Below are 12103 nucleotides of genomic sequence, written 5' to 3'. Positions count from 1 at the left end.
ACCTTCCTCTGCCTTCAGGGCCTTCACGTACATCCTTACTCTTTGCTGGTTCCCTTGAAAGGTCTCTGACATGGGGTCACTCTAATTTGCTTCTCTGTGCTGATTTTAATGACACAGTAATAAAAGACACCTCATCTTACCATATAAGTCAAGAAAGGTTGAGGTATGCTGTGATGACAAACATCCCTAAAAGTCTCAGTGACTTCATGTTAGTTCGTTAGTCAGCCTGTGGCGGTGCAGGTGGTGGAGTGCTCCTAGTCACACAGGAGCCTCTGGCTTCATGAGAGAGGGAAGAAATGAGGGACCCCTGCAAGCATTCCTGAATGCTGGCTAAAAAAACCAGAGCCTGGCTACTGTTTTGTTGTCTGATTGCCTGGTCTTCCATGAATACTCCCTCTGTTGTTCATGCCCCAAGCATGACTCTGAGCCAAGGAAGCCCAGCCAGGAGCCTCAGCTGTTGCAGTGATGGGCAGAGGCAGGCTGACAATATGGGTCATAGATGGCCCCAGTCTTGCAGTAAGAGCCCAGAGCTGCTCCCTAATAACCTCAGCCCTCCCTGGCATGGCATGAAGCCTGTGCTCCTGGCACAGAGAGTAGACCTGCCAGAGAGAAGCACTCAGGGCTACGTTTGGAAAGGCGTCCAAGAAGGGGGCACCATGGAGGACTGGCAAGGGCAAAGGTGGGGCATGCAGCCAGCCATTGACTTCTCTGGGACAGAACAAGTCAAGTGGGACTTGTCCAGCAAGAGAAAGGAATTCCTCAGCCACTAGACCAGTTAGCTATTAAATGAAAATGTGGAATTTTCTCTTCCAGTGGTAAAATAATAAAAAAGAGGCAGACCACTCTTTCCACTCCTCAGGGCAGAGGAACCCATAAAGCAGGCTGGGAAGATCCTCAGTGGCTCCCAGATGTGACTGGATGCTGCTGTGCCCTCCTTCTATCAGGAACATTCTGAACCTGACAGGCTACGCCGCAAGACAAATGGCTGCCTTTCTAGGGCTCAGGAGAACTTGTGTCCTGTTCTGCCTGCTGGATGGCCATGGCAGGTAGCTAGAAGGTCACCTCAGCCTGGTGCTTGGGCATCCACTGGCTGCAGGACTCTGACCCAGACGGGGCGGTGGGCAGGTCACCGTCACTCCCGAGATGCTGGCTTTCAGCGAGGGGACCTAAACAAGCTATGGCCCTTGTGAAGCCAAACAGATTGAACGTTGGTCCTTTGCTTCTTGGTCACCCGATAACTGGCTTCCCACTGACTTGGGCAAGGGAGGGTTACTTCTAGGCTGGCTGGGAAGAACTCTGTGTTATCAGCCCCACATTTGCCGTGGCACTGGAGAAAGCATCAGGCCTGATAACACAGGATAATGGATAATACACAGTGAATTTCCGCTTGGCTCTGGAATGTGTATTCACACCACTGAGCAGGCCAGAGAGGCCTCAGAACCCACCCACCCACTTCCTGCAACACAAACACATCCTGCTCAGCCTGGCACGGCTTTCTCTCTGGGCCTTGTTATTGACATCTCCAGCCTGAAGAGGCCGCAGGTGGTGATTGTGCCTTGTGTTTGCGTGACCTTTCCCAAGCTTGCAGAGCCCTTTCGCAGACATGATCTCATTTTAGCCTCATGAAGCAGGCAGGGAAGGCCAATAGTTATGACATGCAGAAGGTTACACCCTCTGCTGCCTCTTACAAAGTTCCTGCCATCTGCCAAGCACTCCAAAGACATTGTGCATATGCTTGCTCGCCTAATCCTATCTCTGTCAAAAAGGCAGGTAAAATAGTTAGACTTGAGTTGAGGTTCAGGAGAGTTTAAATTACTGTCCAAGTTCATATAGCTGGAAAAAGGTAGAACCTGAATTTGGATTCAGATCTGCACAGTGCCATATCCCATGCTTTCCCCACCGAACTACCCTGTTTCCTGCTGGCTTACTGACCACATGGTGCAGCTGGGTCTAGAAGCCACCCTCAGGGCTCTCCCTCAGCTCTAGGCTGCCTGACCATGATGGACAAGCAGGCATCCCTTTTGAGATAACTGGGAAAAACTTTCCAAAGTCACTTGGCTAATGACACTGATTCAGTACTTCTCCCTCTCCCTAGAGGGTGACCGGCTGCATCCTCTCCAATGTGAACACACCTTCTATGACGCCTGTCATCGGACAGCCACAGCATGAGACGCCCCAGCCCATTTACCAGAACAGCAATGTGTCCACCAAGCCCACTGCAGGTAGGGGACCATTTGTGCAGTTGATTCTCATTCTTTACAATCAGTCAGTGGGCTTGTTAAACTGCTGATTGCTGGGTCCCACCCTAGATTCTACTTCAGTCATTTGGGAGGGGTAGGAGAATTTGTATTTTTAATAAGGCAAACCTGAAACTGCTGGCTCAGGAGCGCTACTTTCAGAATGGTTAATGTAGAGCATTGATAGAATCACAGAAAGAGAGAGAGAGAGAGAGAGAGAGAGAGAGAGAGGGAGGGAGGGAGGGAGGGAGGGAGAGGTGTGCATTCTTTATGTGAATTTAAATAGAAATATAATTGCATTAACTGGGAATTAAAGATATAAAAGGGAGCATTTTTCTCTGCCTCTTCCAGGGAAGTCGAGGGTCTTGCAGAAGGTCACATAGTAAGGAAATAGGAACCACACCCAGGCGATCTGCATCCAGAATCTCTCCAGTTTTAGTCATCTCATTAGAGATAAGGAGTAGGAGCCACCAACACTTACCCAGCTTCTAGTGCTGTATGCTCAGGGATGCTCAGAGCTTCACATGTATTCTTATTTGAAGCAGAAATTCTGTAAGATGGATGCATGTTCCAATGTCAAGGAACATAATAATACATAATACAGCTTAAACGTAGAAGGGCTAGAATTCATGTCAATAATAACATAATACAGCTTAAAAGTAGAAGGGCTAGAATTCATGGTCAGTACTGTTGGCCTCCAGTGCCCATGCTTTAAATTCTTCCAGCCCAATTCCAAGAGGCAGATGGTGCTATGCTTTTTAAGCTTAGAGACTATAAGCTATTATACTATTGGTCTGTACTAAACAGGGTAATTCACAAAGAAGAACCAGAATTTCACAGTTTGCATAGAGTTACACATGGGGATTCAGAAAACTTTTCTGCACTAGAGCCCAGAGAGATCATTGAAAAACAGAATCCTCTCAGCCCAAAAGAATGTCAGGTTATTAGAAAGCCCACCTGCATAGGAGGGAATGGCTTCGCCCAGCAGAAACCACCCCCAGTGTGTGCTGTGCCACAGGCTGAGTCTCCTTGGATGAGGGTGTCACTGTCCAGTGTGGGAGCGGCTAAGGACAGGCTTAGGGGCAAACCACGGAAGGAAATGCTCCTGATAGAAAAGAAAAGGAAAAGAGCTAGCAGCATAAATGCTCTTTAAGTGTACAATCTGATCTGACTTATGTAGCTGTACCTGCACAATACACATTTTTTAAACAACAGAAAATAAATTATACACTACTACATTAGCAGTTGTTATCTCTAAAGGTGAGACTCTGGGTGCTCTTTGTTTTCTTCTGTATATATTTTTTCTTGTAATATTTTCCAAATTTCAAAAATGTAATGAACGTGACTAGAAAACTGATCCTAGTCCATGGCTCCAAACGTTTGTGTCTTGGACTGAGAGTGGCAAGGAGAAACTTTTGCTGTCATATTTCTGTTCTTTCTCTCCACCCTCCTCCTGCTTTCCACTCCCCAGTCTGCCCTCCCAGTGCCCCCCCGCAGCTTAGAGTGGCCCCACTGCCAGGCTGGCACAGTGTAAGTTGTGAGTGGTTCTCTCCCTCTGTCCCTGTCTGTCTTGCTCTCTCCCTTAGCCAAACTCTTGGGAAAGGTGGGAGAGAGCCTCAGCCGGATCTGCTGCGCGCGCCCGCCCGCGGAGCGCTTCACCTTCGTGGGTAAGGAAGCAAGCACTTTCTTCCCCAGTCCTGTCTTCTTTCCCTGCACCCTTGATTCACTCATCAGCAAATTCCCTCAAGTGTCTGTGCTGTGGTCTGAATCTTTGTGTCCCTCGCAGATTCATACATTGACATTCTAGCCACCAAGGTGACAATATTAGGAAGTTGGGTCTTGGGAGGGTAATGAGGTCATAAGGATGGAGCCCTCACGAGTGGGATTTCTACCCTTGTAAAAGAAGCCCCAGAGAGATAGTCAGTAGTTTCTTCCACCATCTGAGGATCTGTAAAGAGACACCATCTATGAACCAGGACACAAGCCCTCACCAGACTCCAAATCTTCCAGCACCTTGATATTTCTGTTGTTTATAAGCCACCCAGGCTGTGATATTTTGTTATAGCAGACAAAACAGACTAAGGGATGACCATTTATACAGCAGAGCTGACAGAGACCAGAGGTATGCAGGAATGTCACCAGGCCTCCCTTCCAAGGTGCAGTGGAAGCCCAGAGGGCATGGTTAACCTGGGGTTGCCTGAGAGACCTTCCATGATCACCACCCTCCTCCAACTCATGCTCATTCCTTAGGCCATACTCACAGAGAATAATGACTCTACATACCTAAAGGTTTTTGGTGGGGCCCAGAATCCTCCCGCAGGTCATCCCAGCTCTGGCAGCGTATGTCCTCCTGGGAGAGGTGAATGCTCTTCCCTTTCTTCCTTTTGTCCTTTGCCTTGTTCCCCTAAAGACTCGGCATGGATGAGAGTATCAAAGTTTCTGGGGCTATTTCTCCTGCAAGTCTCAAATTACTTTCTGCTGAAGAACTACAAGCCTAGTGCACATTTCTTTCATTCTTTGGGGCCACGTCCACCATGTCTGAGATTTCCAATTTCTGGCATGTTGAAAAGGATCGAAGAGGGTTGGTTGAGAAGGTAAAGAGCCAGGGACCTAGGCAGCAGCTTGCAGGGGTGTGTGTGTGTGTGTGTGTGCGTGTGTGTGTGTGCTGCACATTCTCCTGCACTTGTGCCCGTCATGTACCTCCATGCTGACACTGCACACTCAAGATCTGTGCCTTTCACATCTTTCCCTGGCTCTTGTTACGTCTGCCACAGAAAACTCTCAACATCCCCAGTTTTGCTAGTTCTTTAAACTAAGTGGCCCCTAAAGACAGCTACCTCCCGTGACTCTAAAAGCTGTCCCACTAGGTTTTGAAGACATTGCTCTTGTGGGCAGCCCCTTTAGGATACGAGAAGGAATAGCAAGTGCTCGGCATGACTACGTGTATTTGCCATTGGCTCCCCAGAAAAGCTGTGTAATTCTGAAAATCCCGGAGGTGTAAAGTGTGCTCCCTATCTACTTTATGCAGCCTGTGTTCACCACTCACTCCCCTTAGATGCCTCTGAGCAAGGAGACAGTGTCCGCATCCCATCCCAGCTACTCCCACCAAGGAGGCGCTCTGCCCCCTAACACTTCTGTGTCCCCCGCTTTCTTCTTCAGATGAGAATGCCAATCTGGGTACGGTGATGCGGTACGAGGAGATTGGTGAGTGGGCTGTGAGACTGGGGACCTTTGGAGCTATCTGCTCCTCCCACTGGCAGTTTGGGGAAGGGCGGAGGCTTGAAAATCATGGGTTCTGTTTGAAATGGGATCTGTTCTCAGAAGAACAATCGTTCCAAGCTAAGATCATATTCTTCCCTAGCTCCCCTTCAACATTTCCTAGCTGGACCCAGGTCAGCACCGAAAAGGTTGGACTATATCAGTGGACAATTTTCCCTCCAAAGTCTCCCTTCCCTCATCTAAAAAGAATAGAAGATGAACTTCAGTGCCAGATAAAAGACTCTTTAGCCCACAGACACTGCACACTAACAAGGCAGGAGAGCTCACCTGTGGCCTGCATTCTTGATCAGGTGTTTCCAGTATTTGAAGGTAGAGAAGGAGACGGGGGCTGAAATCCACCCCCACAGGCTAAGGCATCCCGATGTCTATGTGAGGGCCCAGGCCCAATCTAAGGTGGGTAGAGAGTAGTTACCCAGAGCTGTTGCATAAGCGGAACAGCAAATCAACAAACTGAAATCTTTCCAAGGATTCAGAGCAGGAAACAACAGTGAGAAAGCCAAGTGCTGGAAGCTAGAGAAAGGGCAGAAAGACAGCAGAATGAAGCCAGAGCTGGCACAAGTACCAGGTAAAAAGGATGGTCATTGACAACAAGAATGCCTAGAGGTCTAGGATGAGAGGCAGTCTGGTGTCCAGCGACCTTCAACTTGCAATTGGGAAGATAGTTTAGGCACCTCTCCTGGTACTCTGTCCGGTACTTGGAGCTCAGTGCTCCTGCTATGATCCAGAGAGGCATGGGCTGTATCTGAGCACCTGTGACATTATCTCCAGGTGCTTCTCTGGGTCTCATCCTCTGATATGAAGTACAGCAGTGTGCTTGAGTCAGCTCGGTTTGGTTTGTTAAAATCATTTGAAAAAATTTAAGGAATTCTGGGAACCAGAAGCTATACACAGTCATTACTAAAAAATAAGTTATATTAACTCACAGTTAAATAAATTGCATTAAAACAAAGGTAAGAAATAGACTCCTCACCTCATAATTATTTTATTATGGTTTAATATTCTTTATTCATCAGCACATCACTCTTTGAAGGCTGCAGGAAGACACACTTGGCTTCCTGGTGGCTCCCAAAGCAAGCAGAGGAAATTGGCTCCTACTTCCCCAGGGCCAGAGCATTCAGAGCAGTGATGGGAACAGAGGTGCCACCTCCCTGCAGCACCCAGGGCTTGTGGAAGGTCACTTTGCCCCTGCAGAGGAGATCCCCTTGCTGCAGAGAAGTCAAGGATGAGCCCCTTGCACAATACACTGCTGTTCGCTCCATGCTGCTTTCCTGTAGATGATCTCACTCAGGGCAGAGGTCACCCGCCCATCTTGTTTACTCTCCTCACCCCACAGCAGGTATGGGGAGCAGGCCACCAATGACTAAGGATGGAGCTAGTCAATGGCTCCCCCAAGGCTCTGCCCGGCCTCTGCTGTCAGAAGGACTCATGGTCTGACATGGTGCAGGTGGTGACTGCCTTGGTGTGCTGTGGGAGCTGGGATGGGCCACAGGGCTTGGGCTTCACATAGCCAGGATTCCTGGGCAAGGAGTGTAGAGGGAGAGCTAGTCTGGCTCCCCGCCCTGGATCAGGGTGACCTGGGGGAAAAGGGGGCATCCAGTGGAGAGCAAAGATTGTGATCTTCGAGGCCCTGGGACCCTTTTTTAAATCCCCTTGCACATTTCACAAGGAGAAGCCATTTTCTTCTAGCTCCTTTAGCAGCTGTGACCCCATGGCCACATTCCTAATAGCTAGTGCTCCTCCTAGGCTGCCTCAGGCCAAAAGTTGGGAGCCAGAAACCTTAGGTTCATCCAATAAAACGGGAGAAATCACTGCTGCCCTCCAGCGGCCACATGCGGGACCTCAAACCCTGTTAGGGCCTTCTGTCTGTGACCAGTACATCTGCTCTGGTTCTGTAAGGAAAAGCGGTAACCTCACTCACTCTTAACTTTCTGTGCTCTGGCTTATAAAAGAAAAAAAAAAAAATTCCCACATTACCCTTGGGTGGGAAAGTGAGTCTTTGCTTGGGAATCAGAAACAGACTAATTGTGAAGGCTCTAAGCAGGGGTTTTCAACCTTGGCACAACTGACATTTGTGAGCAGATAATTCTGTGTTGTGGGAATGCTCCTATACATTGTAGGATATTTAGCAGCATCCCAAGCCTCTACTCACTAGATTCGATGAGCAAACGCCTCTACTAAATCCTCATAATGACAAATGTCTCCAGACATTGCCAAATGTCTCCTGGAAATTGCAAAAATTGCCATTTGAGAACCACTGATGTAGAGAAAGCTGAGGGCCAGAACGTCCCCCGGACATGGCAATGTCACTGAACTTTTGGGCACTCAGAGCTACAGAGCCTCGAGCTTCCAAGAAAGAACTGACTTGAGCTCTGAGTGGCATCTGGTGGGACGAGCGCTGTCTGGCTCCTCTCAGCCATACCAAGCCTGGCTCACCTACAGTGGAGGGCGGGTCCAAAGTCCCATGCCACACGGTGAAGGGGCGGTGCCTCTGCCTCACTGGCAAGCCTTTCCCCTGGAACCCTCTACCAAAGAGCATACGGGGCCACCAGGGCCCCTCCAGATTGCCTGGGCAGGTCTCAGGCAGCCTAGTGACCTCTGCGCTCCGCTTGTTTGTTGGCTCACCCACTGACCAAGACTGAACACCTGCTGTGACCCAGTCACTCTGGCAAGGCCTGGGGGCATAAAGATAAAGGTTCCTGCACATAACCAGATCTTTAGACTGCTGTATGTTAAAAAGGAGAGAAGAGAGGGTAGTTAAGCTTCCTGCCTCAGTAGAGAGATCCCTGAGGTGAGTGAGCTGCCCCGACCCTGGAGCAATGAGATTTGGGCACTGTTGGTCACAGCCCAGCAGCCTCTTGAGTGCTGCAGAGCCATCTGGAGACTCCTTGGCAGCAGGGCTAACCCCACCATCTGAAAGTCCTCATCGCGCCCAGGTCAGGCCAGCTCTCTCTCGGCCTTGGGGTCCATGGTAGCAGCTGTCTCAGGAAGGCTGGCTCTAAGCTCAGCATAGGGTTGTGCTGTTGTTTCAGACAAGAGGCTCCATAGCCTCAGACTCTCCACGGAAGGGCCTGGGCCCCCTGAGTCACATCCCAGGTGAAGACTTTCCCCGTGGTGTTCCAAAAATCCCTGGATTCTCTCCCCCGACATGGCTCAGTTGTAATAAGCGACAGTTTGCTGCAACGTTTAAACGACAATGGGCCTCCTTAGGATCATTCAAAGCGGATTTAATGAGGGAAGAAAAACAACTGACAGGCAGGAAGTGTCCCAGGGGCCCAGGAAGAGCATGGGAGGGCAGGGAAGGACCTCAGCCCCACTTCTTAAGCACTTGCTGAGGATAATGGCCTCAGCACTCAGGGGGTCCACTCAGTGGCCCCCTCCCTATACTGTGCTAGCACTTGTGCCAGGAGGCAAACTTCAGATAATAAAGAAAAGAATACAAACTCTGTGGACCCTTGAACTTGATAGGAAGCTAGAGAGAAGCCCTCAGACCTCAAGATAAGGCAGGAAGCTGGCTCAGTCTCTTTTCAGGTGAGCAGGCAGCTTAGTGTTGCTCCGAAAGACCCCTGTCCCAGGCAGGTGATTCCCCTCCGCACTCTGCTCTCCTTGTACATGTAATTCCCACAGAAGGCCAGGGTGGTCTGTCCACAAGCCTGCAGGGGAGGGGAGCAGAAGTGCCTACACCACACACACCCTGGGGAGGGGGGCTCCCTAGGAGACCTGGGCTCCACAGCCCCCAGGGGCCAAGACTTCATTTCATGTTCATCAAGGGAAGAAGGCTGAGAGTTGATGGTGTGCCAGGCCTCCACTTATTCCCTCTGCAAACTTTGTTCCCCTCCCCAGAGCTGCGGATCTTGCTGCTGTGCGGCAGTGACCTGCTGGAGTCCTTCTGCATCCCAGGGCTCTGGAATGAGGCAGATGTGAGTAGCAAAGTTATGGGGCCCCACACAGCTGGGAAAGTTGGGAAGAGTAGACTTGACTTTGGCCTCTGATCTTCCCTCCCATAGCTGGAATCTCTTGCCTCCTCCGAACTCCCAAGAGGGCAATCCATTCACATCACTATGGAGGAAAATCTGCACCTCCCCCCCAAGCTTTATCTCCTTCTGCATTTTTACAGGCACTCCTCCTCCTGCTTAGTCCTGTAAAGCCTCTGGCAAAAAAGCACTAGCTCCAAGTGGTGTTTGCAGGGTGTGTTGGAGGTGGGGAAATGGAGGAATTGAAAAACCTTTGCCCTTTCAAGATGATAGTGTGCTTTGTTTTCTTTTGATTCTTTTGAAGAGGTAGTAAAATACCACCCTAGAATCCCCTTAACAAGAGGAAAGGGGTCAAGAGGAGCGACCTTAATAGCAAAAGTTCAGTAGGAATCTTTTGGCAATTAAACTGGAATAGAAGAAATGAAGCACTTAAACATACCACTCAGAAGCTCGGTGGACATCTTTTGTTGCCAGACCTAACTGTGATGGTCTTAAACTAGCTAATCTATAAAATTACTCTTCACACATCTATTCATTCGTCTCCTTTCGTTAGTTCATCTGACAACTTGTCCTAATGCTAGCTTCCAACCCCATAGCCCTGTGCAAACTGATGTACCAAGGCAGCAATTCCAGACTTTGTGCTTTTTTATTAACTTGTATGTGACCCTATAAATTACTCAGCTCCTGTGGTTACTGAACAAGACTACTTTGCCCAGTGTACAGTATGGCAATCACTGAAATTATGAATTTTGAAAAAAAAGTTTATTCACAGGCAGCCAAATGTGAGAAGGCAGGGCCCCGAGTATCAAAGAGTTTAGGGATACTTACAAGATAAAGAAGTAGGATGGTCTGAGGCATGGTGAAAGTGACAGGAGGTAAGACAAAGAGAAGTGACTGGTGGTCTGTGTGTGTGTGCTCTAACTTCGTGGCTTTTCACAGGATGTGTGTTTAGAAAATGGCAGTATTAATGTGCACTGACTGAAGGTGTGGTTTGGGCTTCTGACTTTCAAAAGGTGAAGGATTGGTAGTTTCATCTGGTTTGTGCTACCTTCACGTTCCTGGAAAACAGCTTAGACAACCATTACCATCACACCCCGTATGTCAGAGGTGTTATCTGTAGCAAAGCTCATGGGGGCACACAGCTTAGCTGTGTGGCTTCTAAAATTGGTGAGGAAAGTGAAGCTAGATGATTTCATTCTGCTCTTCGGGTGTTTTTATAAATCTATAAAAATCTATAAAGTGGTATTACACTATTCTTAGATTTTAAAGACATATGCATTACAATCCTTGTCCTCAAGTATTAGGAGGCATGACGTGTACACATGGAAGTCTTTTCGTGTACATTTATCTTTGAAGAAAGATGAGAAAGAGAGGAGGTAGGAGAGAAGCAACCTTCAGGGTCAAATTCAAGATTTCAGTTTTACTCCAACATAGCGTGTAACAAAATATATTTTCTGCTTCACTTTTTTCCATCTCCCCATCTCTAAAATGGGCATAATAAAAATATCTACCTCATATGGTTCTTGGACGATTTAGGTGACATTATCTATTTGATGTGCCTATGTAGCCTAGCTCCTATTACACAATTACATGTAACAAATGTTAAAGGAATTTAACAAATGCTAAAATGGACATACATTCAAGATGAAGGGCACAAATGCTAATATGCTGTAGGATAACCGAGGGGCGGGGCGGGGGCGCAGTTTCAGGGAAGCAGAATGTACTGTGTAGTCCTTCCTGGAACGCTCTCCTGCAGGTGAAGTTTTAAACCTCCTTTCGGTTGTGGATTAAGTGGCTTAATTAGCTTTTGTTTCTTTGCTACTTCACAAGGTGCTGTGAAAGTAAAAAGTAATATGGATTAAGAACTTAGTCAAGTTCTCTCAAGAATCCAGGCAAAGCCAGGCAGTTGCCTGGGACCCCATGCTATGGGGAGCCCTGGGAAGTTCTGGAGGAATTCAGAGAAAGGCAGTCAGCAGCTGGAGCAGCAGCCTGCTTGCTTAAACAGGGAATCCCTGGGGCTGTTTTATTAAGCATGACCTGTCTCTCAGGGGCAGACCCCAGCCTCCTGGAGCTTGCAATTTATACAAGTTGGGACCCTTGCTGCATGGTCAGTCCCTTTGCGTCCTCCTAGTCAGATCACCACTTGCAGATCCTCTAACTTCTCTCCAAAGTGGTTGGTCTTGGGAGCACAGTGGAGGATCCGGGAGAAGACCCCTGGGTTTCTTCCTCTAAGACCAGCGTTGGTTGATTAAAGGAAAAAACTAAGAAACCAATATCTGTTGATTTACTATGTGATAGTGAAAGTAATGCCCTTACCTACTCAAATGTGTTCCTACCTGACCCCTTCATTTGGTCCTAGTCCTGACCCTCTCACCTTTCAGACTCTTGTGGGAGTCACAAAATTTCAGTGCCTTATGCAAACAAGAAAGAGATTCTTCTATCTGACTCCCAACCCCCAGTCTGAGATGGATGACTTTGGAGCATGTATAGAAGCCAAGGATGAATGAGACAATAACCAGATAGCAAGGTGGGGTGACCAGCTAGCCCCAGTTTTCCTGAGACTTACTTGGTTTTAAAACTCAAAATCCCACAGTTAGGGGTGTAGCTCATTTAGCA

At 48.4% G+C, this 12103-nt stretch overlaps 1 protein-coding gene across 2 annotated transcripts in view; it reads left to right on the top strand.

Annotated features, from left to right (window-relative positions):
- Window positions 1–12103, top strand: part of Nmnat2 (nicotinamide nucleotide adenylyltransferase 2) — a 177843-nt gene that overhangs the window by 147587 nt on the left and 18153 nt on the right. Inside the window, exons 5-8 of one of the 2 annotated variants that reach the window (XM_004862819.4) lie at window positions 2096–2222; window positions 3824–3904; window positions 5397–5441; window positions 9357–9433. In XM_004862819.4, coding sequence (XP_004862876.3) covers window positions 2096–2222; window positions 3824–3904; window positions 5397–5441; window positions 9357–9433 — 330 coding nt within the window. The remainder of the gene's footprint in view (window positions 1–2095; window positions 2223–3823; window positions 3905–5396; window positions 5442–9356; window positions 9434–12103) is intronic. The other variant, XM_087194419.1, reaches the window with a different exon arrangement.

Source organism: Heterocephalus glaber, unplaced genomic scaffold (genome assembly GCF_053883595.1).
Source record: "Heterocephalus glaber isolate CG9 unplaced genomic scaffold, H.glaber_assembly_v1.0 deba00001600, whole genome shotgun sequence".
Classification (NCBI taxonomy): Eukaryota; Metazoa; Chordata; class Mammalia; order Rodentia; family Bathyergidae; genus Heterocephalus; species Heterocephalus glaber.
Note: the sequence above shows the minus strand (reverse complement) of the source record. Positions and strands in the feature narration are given on the sequence as shown.